Consider the following 23,309-nt stretch of genomic DNA (forward strand, 5'->3'; position numbering starts at 1 on the left):
CTTTAAAATATGTGTCCCACAGTTTAGCCCTGCTTGTGTTGATCTCTGGCCCCGAAGACCCAGAACAGACGACCTGTCAGCCTCCACAAGACATTTATAGCTCCTGCAGCTCTTTATAGCCCAGATCTGCTACAACAACCTGCCTCCAGCCAACGAGCCAGCAGATGGCGGTGTTTCATCGAGGAATTATGGCCATCAGCTGTTTTGCTTGCAACCCTCTGAGGGCTCACAGGACACACTGGAACCTGAATCCACCCCACGTGAACTAATGAGCCGAGAAATTGATCTGACACTGAGTCGATGTGACAAGCAGAAAGGGCGTAGGGAGAGGAGTGAAGAAGGAGCTCATGATGTGCTTACAAATGTTTGTCACACTAAAAGTTTTTACATTCCTTCAAAAAAGGAGCCAGCAGCATCTTAACTGTCTCTTTTGGCTCCTGACTCTGACGTTGCCCTGCTGGAAAGAGTGTAGCTACCTGCAGAGAAATCTTACATTTGAGCTGATTACATCCATGATCTCGTTCTATCAATCACTTGTACGAGAGTAGAGTTGGAATGAATATCATCTGCCAAGCTGACACATTTGTGGCTTGGCAGTATTTTTTGTAACCGCGGTCCAATGCAAGCCAGTCCGCTAACGGACATCTTTATATCCCTTTTATTCACACTTGTGAATGACTCAGAGATTCCTGTAGTTAAGGACACTTTCTCACAAGTGATTTGAATGGATTTGAAGGACTGGGCCACCATTTACTGGAAAATCATGGCAGCAGCTGTGGGAATGCAGACCCTCGGCCTCACCCCAAACTGTGCCACAGTTAAGCACCAAACCACTTCACTCTGGTAATCAAAAGCCCCATGAACCATAAGGGCCGCCTCAAACATCAGAGATGTCACATTAATGAGATCAAACTCTCCTGACCTTGATGCTGGATTGTTATCGAGGAACTAGTGGTGGAATTAGTACTCCAGTAAAAAAGTACTAATTCCACAGTGTAGAAATACTCTGTTACAAATAAAAGTCATGCATTAAAAATTTTACCTAAATAAAAGTACAAAAGTATTAGCGTCAAAATATACTTTAAGTAACAAAAGTTCTCATTATGCAGACAGGCCCATTTCAGAATAACGTATATTATATAAGTGGATTACAATTAGTGATGCATTAATGTGAACATCACTTTAAAGTTGCAGCTGGAGATAGTGGGGCAACTTTTAACAAATGTTTATACTGCCGTGTTGCTTAATCTATAATAATACATCGTAATTCATTTGTTAATTATATTTTGTATTAATAATCTGAATCTGCAAAGTAACTGAAGCTGTAAAATAAATGTAGTGGAGTAAAAAGTAAAACATTTTCCTCAGAATTAGTGGAGTAGACGTAAGCATAAAATGGGAATATTCAAGTATAGTACAAGTATCTAAAAAACATACTTAAGTACAGTACAGTAAATGTACTTAGTTACTTTATGCCACTGCCAAGAACATCATAGAAACCAAACAAGACACATTTTTGACTGACTGACACCCACATTTTCTCTATATGACCAAATAGGTTGCAGCACCCACAGTACAGGACACCTGAATGAGAATCCATATTGGCCCTTTTAAAGAACAGCCAAGTCATAAAGATATTTTTTTATGTTTTTATGTTTTTTCCTCCCACTCCCACATCCTCTTGTCAAGGGTCACGCAAATCACAGAAAGAAATCAAATGCAAACACACAGAAAAGGTAAGTAGACAAATAATAATACTGATGGTAATAGTAGGCATTTAGGAAAAATAATAATAATAGATAAAATAAAATACAAGAAAATATAATAAAAAATAATAGTAATATTAAAATAAATATGTAGGGTTGCAACTAATGATCATCAGATTTTATCTCTAATAACAATTAAAATAACAGTTACCAAATAACAGTTTTAATGACATGTGACATACAGTATTTACTGTATATTTTTCTCTGTGTATTTGTATTGTATTACTAATTGTATTATTTCCCCCCATTTTTTCTTACAGTTTTCATTGTCCTATTGATTCTTCCTACTGTTTTATTGCTTTATTTTTGGCTTTTGTAAAGAACCTGCTGATTTTGAAGCGCTTTATAAATATCACTATTGTTATTACATGCAGGCATGCCACTCACATTACGTTTTATTGAAACCAAAATTGCTAAATTACCTTTTGAAACCTGCACACACAGAACCTTGAGGAAATCATTCACATTACTCATAACTGCGAACAAGTTGTTCCATGTTATGAAACAGGATGTGACTGGTTGAGAAGTTGAGAAAGGGATTCCTATTGGATTAAAACGGGTTCATTCATTTACTTTGAGGTGTTTACTGTGTAACCTAATGGGCTGCCATGGCGACCACATGCTCCGGCAAGTGAAGATGGATCAGAGCCAAAGACTGGGGGCCTCTTCAGGAAACAGAGCAAGGAGATGTGCACATGTTCGATCGCTCTTATAGGAAGAGAAAACAAAGTGTGTGTGTGTTTACTCACTAACACAAAACAACAATCCATTCATACATTCAAATATTTGCCTGCAGTATATAAATTTAGCTGCGTTTCCTTTAGGGGGGGGGGGGGGCAGATGGTGAGATACAATGTAATCTCACTGGCTTCTCTAATTAAACCTAATTAATTGGTACTTGACAGTTTGTTCTGATCGCCTGAGGCTTTTCAGCCATACCGCTGAAAACAGGGTTTAGAAAGCCATTATTAAAGCTTTTATGGATTCAGTCATATCTAATCCACGTCTTATCTCACATGTCAGCGATATGGCAGCCATGACAACTGCCTAAAATAGTATAGAGATTCACAGCAAGGACATCCGAAATTAAACATTTAATGCTGTTTATTACACGGTTTACTTGAATACTCGATTCTGATTGGTCAATCACGGCGTTCTACGGTCTGTTATTTCTTTATAGCAGACCGTTGCTATGTATAACAGACCGTTGCTATGGGTGCAGTTCTGATGTCGGAGTCTGGCGGATTGTTTTTGTGTTAAATTATTGATTTCTGAAGTAAGTAGCCGATAATGTACAGCCAGTGTTTAACTGTTGTGAAATAAATCCCTTTGTGTCGGGGTGCCGCATTGCCCTGTTGGGGTTTATTTCACAACAATGACTGGCTCGCTGTACATTATCCCTTACTTGATTACTTTGGAAGCAATATCACTCAATATAACCTATAGTTAGTGTATCTGCACAAAGGTGATTTGTTTGTGTTATTTGTTCATCTGGGCAATAATTGAATTACTTTTCTAATTAATTGCATGACAAAATAACAGTTCTGAATTATAAGGCACAAAGTTGTTGGTAGTAATAAAGATAATTCAGCCTGTTCTCATTCCCAGGGCATCAAATATTGCCTAAATATAAGCAAGTGTTTTTGTTTAATTCACAACATTAAGCACGTGTTTACTGTGACGCCGAGGTGTCTGACAAAGCGTCAGTTTGTGACGAGTTGGGATCAGAACGTTGCATGATTTTGATACAGAAAGTTGGTTATAAGCTGATAGTGTTCGCCTTTCTTTTGTTCGATCTATCTCTAAGCACTTTTGATCTACTGTGTTGTGTGTAGAGAGCTACATAAATAGTGTTGAGTTGAGTTCAGGTGTCAGAAAACACGTTTAGTTGAAGAAAAAGGCACCCACACATTGGATTAAAGCTCCCAAAACCTTCTCTTCTTAGCAAACAAATCATAATAATTGTAGGAGCTATTTATTTGTTGTTAGTATTAGTTTTACTAATATTGTTTGATTTATTTTTTTAGATGTTTACTTTATTTACATTCAATTTTTTGATAGTGTTCTCTTTTGTTAGTTATTTGTTTACTTTAATTATTTTCTTGTTTAGTATATTTAGTTTTTTTGGCGTAATTTGTATTTTGTTTTCATTTGTTTATGAATTGGGTAAAACTGTGCATTTTATAGGTAGGCAGACAGGTATAGGACCAGAATGCACCTGGGTGGGCTTATAGTTTTTTACCAGAACAAGAGAGACAACGACATCCATGTTTTTATTGTGCTTCGTTTGCTTGCTTTTTTGTATAAATAAATCATCAGAAACACACACGTATTGCATGGACAATGGACTCTTCTGCCTGCGTGAACCACATACCCATGGTGCATCAGTGGCCCTTTGAGTTAAGTTTGATTTAGATCCTTGCGACAAATGGCCACTACAATAATTATTATTGTGATATAACATAACCCGAGCCCTACTTATTCTCATGATATTCATTTTGGATATCTCATAATTAAGTGTGATGTCTGTTTGGGTGGATGCAGCTGCAGCAGATGTTGTGCCCTTGAGTGACAGTGAATCCTATATGATCCCATATGTTTTTCTTTCCTGCATCTGCAGCTCATCTCTACCATGGTCATGTTGTTAGTGTAGTGGGGGTCGGTACTTCCCCGTGCACGTTTTTTTTTTACAAAAAATGTAGTGAGATGTTGCTGGTCCATCTGGGCCCTGTCATGCAGATCAGACTTCAGACCTCCAGGACATCGAGTCGTCTCCCCTCACAACACAATCACATGACCTTTCTGCCTCACTGAACCACTTAATTAAGATTCCTTGTGTCAACATTATTCTATATTGTTTGGCTTTTACTGTACCTGAAAGAACTCAAATATGAGCAGCATTAATTAACACATACTGCTAATCCAAAATGTCCCTGAAGACCAGTACGTCCTGAACAGAAGAGATGGAAAATGTGAGAATATTGCAAGGTGGGACACGTATTTACTTTGCCAGCCAGTAGCTGTCAGCTCTCCTTTCTTCTTCTTCTCTCTCTGGTTCTTTTTTTCTTACTCTCTCTTTCTTTTGAATCCCTAGTGGTCTGGCCATTATTCTGTGTTTGTTTAATGTTTCTGCTTGGCTGACAGACAGACAGCTCTGGTGTGTGAGGCTCTGGATGGATGGTGATGTGAAACGCTGTAACAACCGGGACGTGTTTCTTTCTTAACTGTGGAACATTTCGTAATTGAGACGTTGATCAGCGGTGTGGAAATCGACCGCTGGTGAGAAGCCAAGGTGATTTCTTAAGTTTTCTTTTTTTTTTAACCAGCCTCCCTTGTGACAAAGCTTGGCTCCAAAACATTTAGAACCAACCGCTGAGTTAGATTCAAATGTGTGACCCTGAAGAGAAGCTGAAATTTGATTTTCACTAAAAGTAAAACTGCATTATTTGACCTCTCTTGATCCTCTTTGACACTTGGACAATTTAAAAGTGCTGTGAAGGGAATAACTTCTTCAGCTACCATTTCCCTCCCTGAGTTACCAAAATGACAAAGGCTATGGATTTATTTTTCTGTTTCCCAATGACAGTACTCAGAACAGCCATCACATCCACAGCACACTGAATATAGCTCACTGTGCCGTCTCCTGTGAAACGTTAGCCTCACATTAGGTAATTTCTCCTCGAGGAAAACGGTCATAATTTCACCCAACACAATAACCTCTTCCTCCAACAGTACGACCAAAGACGATTTGCCGAGCCATTAGGCCGCGGTAATGAAATAAACACCAGTGTGAGGAATGATTTCTATCACTCCTGTCCCCATAGAGTCTGATCTGTGTACAACAACAAACACATTTAAGCAGCTTGACATACAATTAGACTCGGCTCCCATCAGACGGACACTCTGTCAACGGTCTAGACGTTTTGTCTGTTCAACCCCTGCCTGACACTGATACCGAAGGCTGTCTTTCATATACACGTCAACAAATAAATAAGAATGATTTTAGTATGCCAGAACGTATACTGTTGAGGTTTGCTATTATGGGCTGAATTTATTGAAACGTCTAGCAGTCAGCTTTGACGTCCCAGATGAGTCAGCATCATCCTTTTTTTTTTAACTTTCTATATCTAGGTGTTCACCTCAAATAGCTCCAGTGTGAAAAAAATCCAATAAAAAGTAGATATTGATCTGTGAAGTCATCTCTAAGTCTTTGATTACGCTCAGCATCATCAGCGTCATTCGTAGAGCTTAATCTAATTCAGATCATTTGTGGTGATCTCAGCTGTTTGTGTTGTTTCTTCAGGCCTGACAGTACTTAGACTTGACCAGTCTTCACAGGGCATCATTGTCTGAGTAAACATCTTTTTTTCACGGCAGATATTTCAACATGACATAGCAGTAAAAGCACAGGTGGAGTTAATAATATTAAAAATGACTCCACTGCATTTGCCTGTTCCAGGCTCCTGATAGGACTGGGCAATATACTGATATTGCATCGATAGGATGATATGAGAATCGATATCATCTTAGTTGTTAGATATCGTGTAATATGGTAATATAATGGCAAGTGCTGTCTTTTCCGAACTTACCAGACTGTTCTAGCTGCTCTATTATTTGCCCTTACCCACTTACAGTAGCCATAATGGAACTGAGCCATCATAAATGTTATTAGCTTGTGCTTTTCCTGCAACGACAAGTCAAATGTCTGCTGCGAAAAAGGCCTATTGCATTCCTAGTTAATTAGCAAATTAATCAAAACATGTTTTCATTATTTAGTTTTCCTTTTCATACACATGCTAAAGGGGTAAAGTCACATCGAAAGCCTTACTCCCTATAGAAATATAATCAGAGGATTGTGCCAAGGGCGACTTAATAATGCCACCGTCTCACTCTAAAATATAACTACTGAGCATTAAAAGCTGGAAGAGAAGGAAACACATTTAATCCACCTTTCTAACTGCACAAAAAGTTGTGTTTTTACAGCTAATATTCATGTTTTTGAGTTCATTAAGTAACTCATGGCAAGTAGTGTCAAAGAGCTGGACAGACATGTCGGCCGATATCAGCTTTTTGCATTTATATCTGTATCAGCTTATACTGTATATCAGCTGATAAATAACAAGAAACTGCAGATGGTTTGTCCACTGGATAGATCAGGAAAAATGATTATTTAACTCGCTCCTTCTCTGTGTCATAATCTAAAGGTGCAGTGTGTAGGATCTCGCAGCATCTAGCGGTGAGGTTGCATATTGCAACCAACTGAAACTTCTCCCGTGTGCCAAGCGTGAAGGTGAAGTGAAAACGCGAAAGGCTCAATGTAGAGCCAGTGTTTGGTTTGTCTGTTCTGGGCTACTGTAGAAACGTGGCAGAGCGACATGTGATGAGGACCTGCTCCGTATGTAGATATAAATGGCTCATTCTAAAGTAACGAAAACATAACAATTCTTATTTTCAGGTGATTTTACACTAATGAAAACATTTATAGTTACAAATATTATATTCCATTTCTTCTAATAGATCCCCCTAAATGTTACACACTGTTCCTTTAATAATATAATGACCAAATTTAAAGGAACAGTATGTAACATTTTTCGGGATCTATTAGAAGAAATGGAATATAATATATGTTTTCATTAGTGTATAATCACCTGAAACTAAGAATCGCTGTGTTTTCGCTAGCTTAGAATGAGTCCTTCATATCTACATAGGGAGCGGGTCCTCTTCACGGAGTCCGCCATGTTTCTACAGTAGCCCAGAATGGACAAACCACTGGCTCTAGAGAGAGCGTTTTTACCTGAAGGTCACCATAGTTCTCCGACACGCTTGTGAAACTGCGGTAACATGAGCCGCAGAGTGCAAAAACGTTTTTTGTTTTTTTTTCAGGTTACCTGTCTCATGCCCTACTGTCAGGATATATAGCAACCGTTTTATAAAAATAACTTTTTTAATCAATTTGTTTTACTAATAAAATAAATAATAAAATAATAAAATATTTTTTTTAATAATTTGCTCCAATCTCGCCTATACTTCAGCTTTAAAGGATCCTTATCAAAAAAGTTTGAGTCTATGTAAAATAAAAAATATCGGTTGATATTATCTTTTTTTTTTTAATAACTATCAATTACAAAAAAAAAATAAGAAGAATAAAGTATTTTTATCTAGCTAACCTGCCTTTTCCACCTCCTCCTTCCCTTCCAATTTTGCTCACTAAAGTTTATCCAGCTTTCAATCACTTACTGAGTGTAACTTTGGGAATGACAGTATTATTAAATCATTACCTGTGCTTTTTTTTTTTGCACGTTGTAGCCCTTTTAATACGAATCATGTGTACTTTTCCATACTGCACACTATTTCCCGACAACACTATTACAACATAACCGTGTGCACATTTAGTTGTTTTTTTAGAAACCATCCCCTCTCTGGATCTACCTGAGCAGTCTGAGAGGCGCATCTGTCCTTCCTCCTGCTGACGTCAGAGCAGCCAGTAGTTTGTCCTCGCACTGCTGCTCGAGCTCGGACTGCTGGAGATAATCTGCGAGGAGGAGGAGGAGCTGTCAAAGTTTGACTTTCTTTCCCAGAAGAAGGAAAAGTCTTTAACTCAAAGGAGAAAGAAACCAAACAGCTTTCTGGATCTATATCTCGTGTTGTTGGAATGGACTGACACCTTTCTCACCGGGAGCTCCAGAAACACGATGGCGACCCGTTTAGTTTGGTGGATCAGTCTCACCTCTCTGCTCTGCCTGGGCTGCTCTGTGCTGGCGGAAAAGAAAGGTATGTCGAGGGGGGAGCTATTGCAACATGTACGTGGCTGGGTTGTAGCAGGCTTTCGCTTTTCCTCTTTGCTTTGTTTCCATAAATCATTTTTTCAGCCGCAGAGAAACTTGATCCAGCGTGGGGAGAAAAAGTTTCTCACCGTCTGTCTTTCTGCTCAGCTTGTGTTTGACCTGGTAAAAAGTTACACACAGTGGCTCTAACAAAAGTTTAGCGTCCAGTGATTGTCATTGAGGAGGAATACAGTCGCAGTTTGTGTTGTTGGGAAAGTTGTTGGCCAATTAGAAAAATGCGTAATGACGCATCTTTGGGAAATCTAAAAGCGCGTGAAATATGACCCAAGTTAAGTGCGCAAATTTGCACCACAGTGATGATGATGATGCAGGGAGGGGATTTGATTGTGCAATTTACTGGTGTGCTTTATTTTCTAGTCCATTTTTTTTTCTTCTTCTTTTATTTGTAATATTTTGGATCTTTTTTTGAGCAGTGTGACATTTTTTTTTGTCTTAATCCAGTCTGCTGTTGGCTTATCCATTAACTCAAAATAAATGTACTCTTTAATAACTACTAGGGCTGTCTTCAACCAAAGAAATTCATTGTTGACTGACGATTTTATCAACTAATCAATTAGTTAATTAGTTAATCGACAGATCTGTAAAACTGAGTTTCTGCACAAAGAATCACACAAAAGCTTGTGTTTACCAGAGATGTGCTCAGAAGTTTTGTAGAAATAAGTCACTCAGCATGAAAAAAAAGCATAAAAAACAACTAATCGACTAAAGAAATCTTTGTTGACTAAGACCAAAACGACCGATTAGTCAACTAATCGATTAAGAGGGGGCAGCCCTAATAACTACTAGCCACTTTGGCTCTCTATGAGATGATGATGTTCCTGGTGGGCTGGCCATGTCTTAGTGAGGTTTGGATATCTCTTAATGTCGTGTTTGACCCATTTTGTAGGCAAAAATAGAATAAAATCAGAGCGATGCTGTCACCTTGAAACACACTAAAAAGCTCTTTGATGCATCCACTAACTATTTCTTTAACACAGAACCTGTCCTTTTTTTTTCCTCATTTACCTTTCCCTCTGTTGCCACTCAGCTATTCACATTAATTTATTTATCTTTTTATATATATATATATATATATTGAGCATCCTCTTAAAAAACTGTTCCCAGTTTGCATCTGGCCCTCAAAGGAAATTAGACCAAACTGTGAAGACAGTCACTTCATGGCACTTGCACAAATGATATAAAGCAGACAGAGAGCGAGAGTCCAGCATGGAGAGAGGCTGATAAAAGTATGAAAACAAGTGCTGAAGTAGCAGGAACAGGTTTCTTGGTTTCTCTTGCTCGGCTTGTGTTAGTGCGTCCTTTTGGCCTTGAAGTAAAGGTCACAGAAATCTTATTTCTTTTAATGACATGGCAGTGTTTTGACTGTTACTTCAATGTTTTCATGCTATCTTTTTCTTTTAATAAGCTGTAATTTCAGTCTTTCAGCCAAGGGCGATATATGACTGGCCGGAAAATAAGCACAGGAAACATCCCGCGTCTCAGTGGTTAAATTAAATGTTATCATAAGATTCAAAAAAATATTTAAATATATTCCACATGTACTTGGAGTGACTCAAACCTCATAAAGGCCAGATGTCGGGGAGGGGGTGAGAAAGTGACCAGAAATATCACTTTACTCCCTAATGACTTTAACTTCCTTTTCTCATGAATCATCATTGTCCACACTCATTGCACCGTGGTTCCTCCTTATAAGCAGATAAGCACAGTGTGTTCGGTGCCGGGCAGCAGCAGCAGCAGTGCACGTGCAAGTTGCATCTTTCCCGTCTGCTCCAACAAGTAACAACCAGTGCCGGTTTTCAGAGAACCATAACAAATCAAAAGTGTTTGTGAGCCAAAAAGACAGAGTCCCTAAATATTTCTGGGCTTCTAAACAAACTGGACAGCAGCACATTTCACGCTGCAGCGAGTCTCCCACAGTAAATAAAGATTGTATTAAGACCAGATAAGATTAGAAATGAACAGCTGTAATGATAGTTATGGTATGCAGGACAATTTGGTTTAATTACTGTTCATTTCCATTTCCAGGGAAACACAAGCTTCACCATATGGTCTGACACTTTTAGTTGTTGTTGTTGTTTTTTGTTTTTTGGCCAGGGGCGAAGACAGATGTTTCTATGTGGAACGCCGTGTTTTCCTAGAACGCAGTGTCCATAATAGTCAAAACTTGATTTGAACAAGATGTCAAACTCCAGTTAACGGCATCAAAACTTCTTCAAAACACCTTGATGAACACAAGTAACACATGCATGCATTTCTGTTATTGATTAAAGTAGTAGCTGGAGGGTGCCACAATGTGTTCATGGGGTTGTACCATCCAGTCTGCTGTTGGCTTATCCATTAACTCAAAATAAATTCTTTAATAACTACTAGGGCTGTCTTCAACCAAAGAAATTCTTAGTTGACTAAAGATTTTGTCAACTAATCAATTAGTTGATTTAATCGACAGATCTGTAAAACTGAGTTTCTCCACAAAGAAGAAGGTGAAAAATGTTGATCAGTGTTTCCCAAAGCCCAAGATGACGTCCTCAAATGTCTTGTTTTGTCCACAACTCAAAGATATTCAGTTTACTGTCATAGAGGAGTAAAGAAACCAGAAAATATTCACATTTAAGAAGCTGGAATCAGAGAATTTAGACCTTTTTTTTCCCTTAAAAAATAACTCAACCCAATTAATTGACTATCAAAAAAGTGGGCAATTTTAATACAGTAGTTGACAACTAATCGATAATCGTTGCAGCTCTAAAAAGAACTAAGACTGGATTTGGAAAGTATTGCCCTAACAGGCATGAGACAACTTTTATTTTGAAAATCTGAGGTATTATTTTCCTGTCTGGATGAATAATGAAGGATTACTGCTGCTGACTGAACCTGTTCTGTGTTTCAGTTGTAAATCCATCTAAATTAATAAAAATAAACACGATTTCTTTAACTTTCTTAAACTGTAAAGTAATTAAAATGGTACATTAACCTTCCAGTGTAAACAAAGTATCTTCAAAATGTCCAATCATAAAGAAAGAAAAACAGTCTTGTTCTAAGCTCAGTGACAATGCATTTCTGAGTTAATCCAACGGGGTTTGAAAGAGTTTTATAAGCCTTAAGAAGAAGGATAATTTTACTCAGCCCACAAAGGAGCATGTAATCCTTCGACTTATTCTAAAATCACCAAACCGGGAGATACATGGTATTCAGGGATGGCTGCCTCTTGATGATCTATATTAGTAGTGTCTGTTTGACCTGAATGTGTTTGTGTTGCTGGGAAGCAAGTGAGAACATCTGGCCAGCTGTTTACACTGAGAAGAAGTGGCAAAAGATTTTCAAGTTAAGAAAAACTTCAAATTGATGGAGAGCATGAGTGGAAAATAAACCGTGGGTGCACATTGTTCTCTGTTTTGGAGTTCTCTTGGGAATTTTGAGTGGTAAATCTGTCGCCGTTATCACTGTAAACTGTGTGCATGGACCGAAAAACTTAACAGTTGTAGCAACAGTTAAAAAGGGGGACTTTTTTGCAGTAATTTAAAACAGTCAACAAAGTATCAAAAACAGACATCAAATGTGTTTTTGCCGCATTGCATGATAATCATTAACAGATTATTTACCACATGGTCATTTAGCCCGCCCCTAGTTGCCGCCCTGTTATGTGGAGGACATTGAGGCCTTTTGGAAATAACTTTAAGATTTGCTAATGCACCTGACAGCGAGCAGCCTGTCCCGCAGGAAGCCCACCTGACAGTCCTCCGCTCAGCGACAACCTGCCAGGGCCTGATGGCGTCTGTGGGAGTCAGACAGGACTTGCTGAATAATAGAAAAGCTCCTCGTCCCGCGCGCTGGCATGCTCAGTTTATTAACTGTCATCATCTGTGGGGAGGTTGTAAATAATGCCCACAGCTTCACCCAGCAGCCAGCCACAAGTAATAACTGTGGTGATTTATTTCCCAGATGAAATGCTAAATGGTCTCGGAATCAATCGGACTCCTTCTGTTTGTGACTGCAGTTGTACTGAAGAGGAGATGATTACGTTTTTTATTATAGGCTTAAATATTTCTTCTTCTAGTCTCCATGCTGAATGTTGCTATACAGATATGAGGTAAACCTGCCTGAGAGCCCCTCTAACTCAGGGTTCAATGTTAACGTGTCTACTTGCCCGAAATCAATTTTTGCTTGCTCCTATACAAATTGTTTTATTTATTAGTGGTTATCAACAAAGACTAAAGTTAATTGTCATGTTGGTCTAAAGTTAATTGTCATGTGTTACCCTCTCAAACTTGCGGGAAACTGCGCAATACATAGTTGGATTTTCGCCCACATTCTGTAACACCACCCAACTAAACTCCTGTTTGCAGTATAACTGAAATGTTCGCTTGCGCTTCACGTCATAAACTAGTTGTGTCTAGAAGGTAACCCGCTAATCGCGAAATTTGAGCTGAGATCTGCAAAAACTTTGGCGAGACTTGCTGCCCGACGACCTATCCTAACCTTAACTATTCGAGATCAATACCTAACTTTAACCATCTCGCGAGAATTTCCCCAACTTGCAGGTTCCCTTCTAGACACTACCTCATAAACTTTGTCTTTACTTGCTGCCATTTTCTCATGATTGGCCGACTGGTCAGCCGGTTTCCAGGAAAAGGCGTATGAATACCATGATAATTGACAAGGCATTTAGCGCGCAGTAAGAACGCCTGTTGCGTTTAGCATGTCATTTGTATGCCATGTAGTCTGTACTGACTGCAATGTAAACACATCTGGGTAAATATGCTACAGTCGGGGCTAGAGACTTAGAATAAAAAGTGAGAAAGACTGCTTATGGGTGGGTTGGAGGTCGATGGGTCCAACAAACACAGGACTTTCAACCAGGAGACCGGTATTTGTTTTGCAAGTTACATTAGTGACGTTTGCGTGTGTTTTTTAGTGACATGTTTTCCGTACTTTTGTTACGTTGTTACCGTACATATTTTACTTAGTTTACATACTTATTTCAAGCCCAACCATGAAGTTTTTCCTAAACCTAACTAAGTGGTTTTGTTGCCTAAACCTAACTGCAGACGTTACCATAGTTTTGTTTCCTGGTGTACAAATGAGACAGATCCGGGTTGGATCGGTACTGTGCATGTGCAACTCTCAACAGAGATGAGAAGGAAGCGAGATGGCTCACTCCTTAGCTACTTTCATCATCAGCTCTGGAAAAAAACAATGCGTTAAATTCCTTTTTTGGCAAGTGAGTTGCTAGATTTACGAGCCTAACATGGCATTTTACTTGCCCTGGGCAAGCGGGCAAGCCTTATTGTTGAGCCCTGTAACTGGGCTTTGAGTTAACCTGTGAAAGATCAAACTAATCTCAGGGGCATGTCGACGGCTAAACCCTTAATCCTTTATGCAAGGCTCCCTGGCTCTCTTTGGGCATAGGGTAAACCGCTTAAATATCAATATGCTTTTTCAGAGTTAATGGGTTATTCAGGTTCTTGACAGAATGAGATTGGAAGATTATATATATATATATATATAGATGAAGTCCAGCTCCATCATTTCTGCATTTAAATGTGCTTGCACACCTGCAAAAGTTGAGCTGAATCATGACAAAATTTCACTCCTGCAGTGCATTTCAGCATCCTGAGTAAGTGCTTTTCCCTCTGTGTTGTGTTGGGATCTAACGAGCCAGCTTTCCTCATCAGTCATCTATTTTTTTCCATCACTTTCAGAAAACCGTGCCTTTTCTTTTCATTAAAGCCCACTCTCTGGGATTAGATGGATGTGTGTAGTGAAATATAGGTTCATGATCCTGTGTAATCCGAGAATCTCTAGTCTGCGTTTTAGGGTCCAGAGTGGCCCTGGTGCTAGTATGCTGCTGGTCCTCTGATGACCTTCCCAGACTTCCATCTGCTGCAGCCATTGTTGGAAATATGGCTTGTTATGGCCGTGGGAGCTGGAGGATAATTTCTTGCCTTCCCAGCTTTGATAAACTCCACCGTGTCTGAGTGGTAGAGGTTTTGGAGAGCTGCTAGTGAGGTGTAGGATTCTGGTTTCACTCCGGGACAATAGTGCCTCTGTAGAGGGCAGGTTATCTGGCAGACGTGATACTTTTTACCGAGATCTGTGCCGTGCAGCAGACGTACCCAAGGCTAGACGTGTATGTCATCAAGAGGGAACACAGAAGTGAAGTCAAGCTTTTGTTCTTCTTTTTACCTTTTAACCGTAAATATGCATCTGAATACAGTAAATCTATTGTGTAGCCCTAAAAATCAAGTAGTTGCTTCAGTTCCTTAACCATCAATTACGTGTCTGCTTCCACTGCTTTAAACAAACCACAAACAGTGAAGTTTTATGTATTGTTCTCATGTCTGCCACGACTACTTAATAAGCTGAACGCTCTTCTTTTGGCCTCTCATTCAAAGTAAACCAGTGTTTATTGTGTTGCAACTGCAGCTACTGAAATCTAGTTTGTATACATCCACTGAGAGCCCAGCATGGAATAAGTGAGTGAATGTGGTTACTCATTGAACTGATTTGTGTCCTTTGTTTGTACATGGTAACAAAGTGATCCGCTGCATTTATGGCCTTTCCATGATCCACTGGCTGTGCACGGAGTCTCCACAGTGGAAAGAGACCCAGGAATTCAGGTTGGAAAAAAAGGCCTTCTGCTATCTTACCATCTCATCAGATGCAGCGTCGTGTTAAAAGGGAAAAGAGGCCACAGCTCCAAATGAGTTATTGAGCCTGTCTGTGTATGTCTATCTCCTACAGGATATCTAAGTTAGGGGGTTTTGAGGAGTGCTCATAATTCTGTATCATTTCTTTCTTTTGCCTTTTGCGGTAATGTTTTTAGCAAGAAAAAAGACGTTATCTTTGGAAAAACAACACTCACTGGTAATTATCATTGTTTGGGATGCACAATATATTGATAGATATAACTGTCAAATTAGAAAAAGGAAAAATCAACATGAACATTTGTATGAATAACATAGTAAATCTGGCAATACGGTACATATCATGATACAGTGGTTACAATTCAATATATGGCGATTTATTGCTATACTGTAAGCAAGGCGATACATTGAGAGAAAAGGTTTGTAAAGTATAATGAAACCACCATATGCATAAAATCTGAGTAAAAAAAAGTTTACTTTTTTATGCAATGAGAACAGTTGGATCTGCATTTATCACAGTCCCTGTTATATCATCCAATATCATCTACTAAGCACTTCTTTTAGAGGGCTCATACACTACAGGGTGCATATCTTTGCAAAAGAAATAACATATTGACGGAGTTAATCTTTGCATGCAAACTATTAATTAAAAATTGATACAGTGTTTTTGAGAAATAATACAGTGTATCACAAAACATAATATTGTATATATACTATATTTTCAATATTTTCTTACACTCCGAATTAACACAAACAATAATTAAACTTTTCTTTGTTTTATGTGATAGTAAATTGAATATCTTTAGGTTTGTGACTCTTGGTCAGGCAAAACAAGTTGCTTGAAGACATCCCTGTGAGCTTTAGAAAATGGCAACAGGAATTTATCTTTTTTTAAACATTTTATTGACCAAACTATTAGTCAAGAAAATAATCTGCAGATTAATTGACAGTTATTTCAGAACAAAAAAGTATACAGTATATTAAAGGTGCAGTGTGTAGGATTTGGCGGCATCTAGTGGTGTGGTTGCAGATTACAACTATCTGAGTACCCCTCCGCTCACTCCTCCTTTTCAAGACCGCGGTAACGTGAGCTGCCGAGTGCAAAGCTGTGGTAACGCCGTTCGCCTCGCTCAAAGGCCATCCTTACCATGATAACACTACTGTAGGAGCAACGGAAGTCAGACGGCGGCTGGCGGTACCACGGTTTTGCACTCTGCAGCTCACGTTACCACAGTTTCAAAAGTGTGTTGGACCACGGTGGCCTTTTGTAAGAACCTGAAAGGCTCTCTCTAGAGCCAGTGTTTGGTTTGTCCGTTCTGGGCTACTGTAGAAACATGGCGGAGCAACATGGCGGACTTCGTGAAGAGGATCTGCTCCCTATGTAGATATGAAGGGCTCATTCTAAGCTAAAGAAAACACAATGATTCATAGTTACAGGTGATTATACACTAATGAAAACATAGTTATGAATATTATATTCCATTTCTGCTAATGGATCCCCCAAAATTGTTACACACTGTTCCTTTAAGCATCCCCAACATATTGATGCATCCCCTCATTTTATTCTTTATAAAGAACTGTTTACAGTATTCATTTTAGCTCACAATGGACTGTTAACCACAGAAAAATAGTGTGGGAACAAAATGCATGACTTACTTTCAGCTCAATGTAGCGGTTAAAAAAAAGGAAATAATTTTGGTTGGCTGGTTGGTAGATGTTTGCCAATGCACACCCTTTACATTTGTTCCAGTTGCAGCAACTGAAACATTTCTTACCAATTAATTTCCTTTGTGAATGAATTACTTGTTTTTCATGTGTTTGACAAAGCAGTTTCTGAATGTGCCCTGTCGGGCTGGAACTGCTGAAACAGGAAGTCAGCTCTACTAGTGAAGGTAAAAATGGAAAGTGGGCACCGAACATGTTTCCATCCTGGAGGCTTTCAGCTTGGATGAAACCCATCGCTCTAACCCGCTCAAAAGAAATTTGCAGCTCTGTTCAGTTCAGAAAGGCCAGTGAACAGGCATAGTATGGGAGTCTGGGGCCTTTTCTTTCCTTGCAGATAAATGAGGTTTTGTATTCAGTAGTGAGCTCAATGGATCTTCGTGTCACAATGCAAATGTAAAAGATGTCAATGGGATGGACAGGGGTGGTGCACGGATTAAAGGAAGGCTCACAGCAAAGGGAGCAAAACAGGAAAGTCGACGATACACAAACAAACATCAGACAGACGGGGTGAGATCTTTGACTTTTGTATTCATGCCCTTCCTTAATCACAGTCTGTTCTTTCTTGTTGCTGTTGTTTCACTTTGGCATTCAAATTGGAGATGAGAGTCTCTCACAATTATCCCAAAGACCTCCTGTAGGTGTGGCATCTTTTCTAATGACCTGAGGGTCATTCTGAGGAGCAATGCGCTCGCCCAAAAGAGGAATCCCCTACAGGGAGGGGAACAATAGCTTCACAAACAAATCTCCATCTCAGAACATTTCTGAAGAAAGCATTGGTTGAAGGGTGGCGGCTGATCTCTGAAACGTGCTTCCCTAACAGCATTTAGCCTCTTCCTGTGTGGTCCATTAGCCTAGTAAACTAAATGGTGCATTCTAAGATGTGACTCACTGTTGGTGGTTTGGACCTTGTTGTGGCACATTCTGGTTAATTTATCCAATTTTTGTAAATGAATCCCTGCATTTGTGAAAAGCCATCGGGATTGAGATCCAGGATGTTTAATTTGTAACCCCAAAGAGAGGGGGGACTTCCTGCCTCACATCCTGATTAAAAGGATGTAGGAGCTCTTTAACAGCTTTAACCTGAAGCATTAGTCTAGTTTTTTGGCTCTGGTTTAGTCTGTTGCTTAATGGTTTAGCTTTTTCCACGCTCACACCTGTAAACAACGGAAAATCTGTGACTGACATTGACGTAAAATTGTTCTGCTTGACTTGAATTGAATGGTTAGGGTTACAGGGGAATATGATAATATCAAAAACTATATCCTGTTCATTTATAGCATACATAATTATTTATTTATATTTCTTATTTATTTAGGTAACCCTGATCAGGCTTGTCTTCATCGCTCGACTACTTATACAAAAGAGTGTTTTCTTTGCTAATGTTCTTAAGGCATTACATGCTTCATTGCAAGGGCGTGGTAGCGTGTCAATCAAGTCCTAAGGTAGGTGACTTTCCAGTATTGAAAAGATAGTAGTGGCGAGTAATAACTAGTCAAAAAGAAACAGAAGGAGTTTTGCCTTGTTGCCAAATACTAATGTATCCTCTACAAAGAAAAGACAAACAACTTCAGTAATGTTATAACCTTTAGTCTTGCTTTCAGCGGCACTTGGACGCCAGCATTAAAAGAAGAATGGTTTATTAACTCGCTGATTTGATTTGCACCGTAGGCGCGTAGGGAAATAGGAAACTTTACAGCTTTACAGAAAAAACTTTCTCATATGCAAAAACAAATACAGACATGTAGAACCACTTGTTAGCTGATACCTGTATTGCCTCCAGGTTTCTTCCAGTCTAGACCCCCTGTCACATCTTTGAATGGGCTGGGTATTGACAAGTTGCAGAATGCAAAGCTTGAATTCTCGGCTTACAGTGTGCCTATTGTGGTTGGCTTCCTAACAGGAGTGTCTCCAACAGAAAATGATAATAAGGCTGAAACTTAGCCAATGTACATAGTGAGTGGGTGGCCAAAATAAGATAATGAGGCAACATGCATGATTGGAAAAACATACACAAAGAAAAAGTAAAGTGCATGAGACAAATGAGTTCTCATCCAGCCCCCGTGGCTCATGTGCAGACCAAACTTGAATGTACGTCTCCTTCCCCGCTGAAACCCCAAGTCTTTGGACAAAAGGTTCTTTATTCAGGACTTTGTTGTCTTCTTTGACACAGGCTTATCTGTCTTCCTTGACCTTAACTTGCCATGTAGACATGACTTTACAGACTTGTGTCAACAGTGAGGAGAAAGGCATCCCTGTATGTTACAAGTTATGAAGGCTGCTCGGGTAAGAGAACCCATTTAGCTGTTTTTGGAGCTTTGTGTTGGATCAAGGCGTCTAATCCTACACACAAATATCAAAAGAGAAAAAACATTACGGCCTTGAAATGGTATCAAGACTAAGAAGTTTACAGCCATGCTAGCGGCTCTGTGAAGCTGCACTTAGGGACAGCAGTTCTTTGAGTTAAATGCTTAACGCCAACATGCTAAATTGCTCTCCGTGACACTGCTGACATGCTGGTAGACAAGGGACGATATGGAAATTTAATTTCACCATTATCCAAGATAATTGAGATTCACAGTATTATCCTGATAATCATCAAAATATGCTTAAAACCCTTAAAATGACACTAAAAAATACTGCAATCACTTATACAAATATGTTTTATTGCATTCTCTTTATGGCTCACTCGACCACTGCTGCACTCTCCCTCTCACTTGTTGAGCCGGGGAGGAAGGGGAAATTTTGAATGGTTTGTTTACAAAAGCCAACAGATAAGGCTGCATATATACCTTTTAAATCAAGCTCTATTGTTCACTTCTTTATCATGATTGCGATCAAGACAGCTTTTTTCAAGTCAATCGTGGCGATATTCACGATTATCCTGATGATGGAAATTCACAACACAATCAACTTTTGTGAGTGTTTTTTATTGCGATCGGTGATGTAATCCTATATCGTCCCATCCCTACATGCTAGCAGGTATAATGTTTATCATGTTCATCTTACTTTACCGTGTTAGCATGCTGACATTTGCTAATTTAACACTAAACACAAAGTACAGCTGAGGCGAGACTATGGCGTCTAAAATCTAAGTAACTACTAACTAAGCAAACTCACTATCGACGCGTCCAGGGGAGGCACCCTATTTTTTCCCTGATAATGCTACATTGTGAACAACAAATTTGTGATGAGAAAAGCTAGTTGACGTTTGCTGTTAGCAGCCAATGGGCAGCACAGTCCCTTGGAGCTAACCGCTAATGTTAATGGCATGGATGTCCATAGATAACGGAGGCTGATGTGTTCAAATGTAATCTTGTAAAATTTAGTTTTTGGCAAGAAACTTATCGAATACAACATTTCTAGCATCGTGACATCCCTACCATGAATGTCGGTGCAAAATTTTATTCCAATCCATCCTTTAGAAATATTTCAAAGTACAATATAAGAAAAAACTGAAGAAATATTGTTGGATCAACAAAGTCATTGGGATTCATCTTCTCTGCACCAAATTGTGTTGCAATAGATCCAATAGTTGTTGAGATATTTCAGTGTGGACCAAAGTGCTGGACCAACCAACTGACCGTGACATTGCCATCTAAAAAAAGTGCTCTATGAATGCTTGATTAGGTGTTTTCTTATATGCCTAAAGTTTTGTCTTCAAAACTACAAGAACTACAATCTCCTCATAGACCAGTGAAGTATAATTCAGACAAGCAAATAACAGACGCCCCTCCTCATGACATAGCTTTCTGAATTACGACAACAATGATGATAGGGCTGCTGGCAGTGTATCGCGGCGGGGTGTGTTAGAAAAAGGAAAAGAAGATGTCAGCCCTTCTCTTACCATGGTTCCAGCGTTTTACAAGCCAACATCACCTCCCAGGGATTTCATCAGCTTCGTAAAATGTATTTCATCCAAGCCATTTATAGACGAGATGACAGCATTGTTCATAATATTGTAGTGGTGGCTCGGCTCGGCTACAGAGTCGATCTGTGATTTGTTTAACCCCCGGAGCGCTAAAACATAATGTGCTCTAAACACAACACGCCCTCTCTAGTACCTTTTCTAATTGCCTAGTAAGTTTCAACAACACCAATGCTTCGTTGAGCTCAGAATTAATTTCCTGGTGGGACTTTGAGCGGAACATCTTCATTACCACATGTTTTCATAATTGAAGCCAGAGGCCTGTAAAAGAGGAGGAATTCTGCTTGCTTCACTTGCAATGTTTCCCTCCATAAAAACGGTGGAACTGACCCTCTTAATGCAAGATTGCCCTCTAAACCATTAGTGAAGGCTATATATTATAAGTATATTCCCATGCACTGCATCATATTACATCCCCATGACATTTAAAGCATCGCTGATAAATGATCAATATCTGCTACTCTATTTTCATTTTCATAACAAACCACTTCAGCGGGGTGGAAAATGGCTTCCCTGGTAGAAATACCCTGGAGTGCATAGTTGGACTAGTGCCAGGCAGTAAGGATTAGCCCTCTGGACCTGCAGTATATCCACTATAACAACAACCGCTTCCTGAGCTGATTAGAAGGCAGACTGAGATTTTTTAATATGAATGCCCTTGTTTAGTTTTTATCCGAGTATTATTTAAATAATCAGGCACCCACAAGATTTCCAAGAGATTAGAAATACTCTAAATCTAATTGGGTTTTGGGGTCAAAGGACACGTAAACAACCTACTGAACTTGATTTCGTTAAACAGTCAAGCAGGAGGTATTTGAAATATTCACGTTAGCCTGGCAGGGGAGTTTTGCTTTTGTTCTTAGTGTTATTCTGGCTCAGTAAATCAGCATTTTGTGCACTTTTTATGTGCGTACGCTTCCCAGAAATAAAGTCATCTGAAGATTTATTCTGGGTTGTAAATGCTCTGCACCTGTTGGTTGATTGAAAAACATCCGAAATGAGATCCAGGATTTGAAGCTGGAAACGTCATTACATCTGTTGAGCTGTTTGTAACTGATAAAAAAAAAAAAAAGAAATCCCACAAGGTCCATTTAGGAGCTGTTCTGGAGCTTTTGATCGTTTTACACAATCTTCCTCAGCAACCAGAGTTAGCCCAGTTGTCATGGAACAGTTTACATTTCCCTTTTCCTGGGAACTTTAAGGACCTCTTGTCGATGTTGGCTTTAGAGTTGAGATTGACAGTTCATTTGTGACCATTTATTAGCTGTCTTTGTGGAGCTTTCAATTGTATCACACAATTTTCCTCAGGAGATGGAGTTTGCCCAGTTGCAGTTTGAGCACTCAGGACTTCTCATCCATTTGGCATAAAAGTTACTCTTTCCAAGGTGAAAAATAAATTTCCAGTCCTAAATTGTTTATAATGGTTGCACATGTGTCATATTAACCAAAATGTCTCTCCCCAATATTATAGGGAAAGTCCATTATTTTATGTATTTTTGAGGTTTTTATATCATTAAGCAATGTAGGCTACTAGTGAGGACGCCACAATCCATAGTTCGGATCTGAAAGTCACACGGTAACACAAACAAACTAACCGATCAAAGCAGCGGTAGAACAGCAACTCCCGTGTTCTGCGAGGTAAAACTACTGTTTTTGTGAATGTAGTCTGGTGGCCTTGAAGAGAACATACGTAGATAATGGCTCCAGTCCCCCACCTGAAAGGGCTGTCTGCAGCGGCAAGGTAAAACAGTGAAACTATTCTAAATACAGCACACAATTTAAATTGATATCGGGGTTTTTTGGGGGGTTTTTTTAGGTGGCTAAAATACTTTTTTTTTCTGCTGCTCCAATCTGCAGCCACTTTACCTCACCATCAGACAGCCCTTTCGGGGAATTGAAGCCATTATATTGCTCTCTTCAAAGCAACTAGACTCCACTGACAAAAAAACGTAATTTTACCTCGCAGAACACGGAAGAATAGCCTAGATACAACCACACTTCAAAAAAATCCAAACTAACCCTTTCAGGTATTTCCAAACGTTGACTCAGCTAGTGCTAGCATTCACATTATTCATAATCATAACCTTACTGATTACTTTGGTAACCTACGTCACTGCTTTTTGCTAACGGCTGTGATGGCGTATCCATTTGAAAACCCCAGAAAATAAAGTAGTTGGACTTTAAGGTACTTATTGTAGTAAAGTTGGTTGTATTTTATGTCTTACTATTCAACTCGTATCTGGCTGATTTTTCTCTTTTGTTTTTCCTTGGTTGGACATTGGATAGCTATTATGCTGGAATGGTTTTGTATCCTGACTCGTACACTGATTGTCCACTCTCTGGAGTAGTCCTGAGAGTTTGTAGTGTGTTTCCTACAGTACACAGTGATTCTGAGCCAGGGTCCTTG

General features: G+C 39.3%; 1 protein-coding gene across 1 annotated transcript in view; it reads left to right on the forward strand.

Moving 5' to 3' along the window:
• Positions 1 to 8,220: 8,220 nt before the first annotated feature.
• The window catches only part of egfra (epidermal growth factor receptor a (erythroblastic leukemia viral (v-erb-b) oncogene homolog, avian)), a 51,635-nt gene continuing 36,546 nt past the window's right edge, over positions 8,221 to 23,309 (forward strand). Inside the window, exon 1 of the mRNA XM_037787788.1 lies at positions 8,221 to 8,537. Within this exon, the coding sequence (XP_037643716.1) occupies positions 8,459 to 8,537 (79 nt within the window). The 5' untranslated portion in view covers positions 8,221 to 8,458. The remainder of the gene's footprint in view (positions 8,538 to 23,309) is intronic.

Source organism: Sebastes umbrosus, chromosome 12 (assembly GCF_015220745.1).
Source record: "Sebastes umbrosus isolate fSebUmb1 chromosome 12, fSebUmb1.pri, whole genome shotgun sequence".
In the NCBI taxonomy this organism is placed as follows: domain Eukaryota; kingdom Metazoa; phylum Chordata; class Actinopteri; order Perciformes; family Sebastidae; genus Sebastes; species Sebastes umbrosus.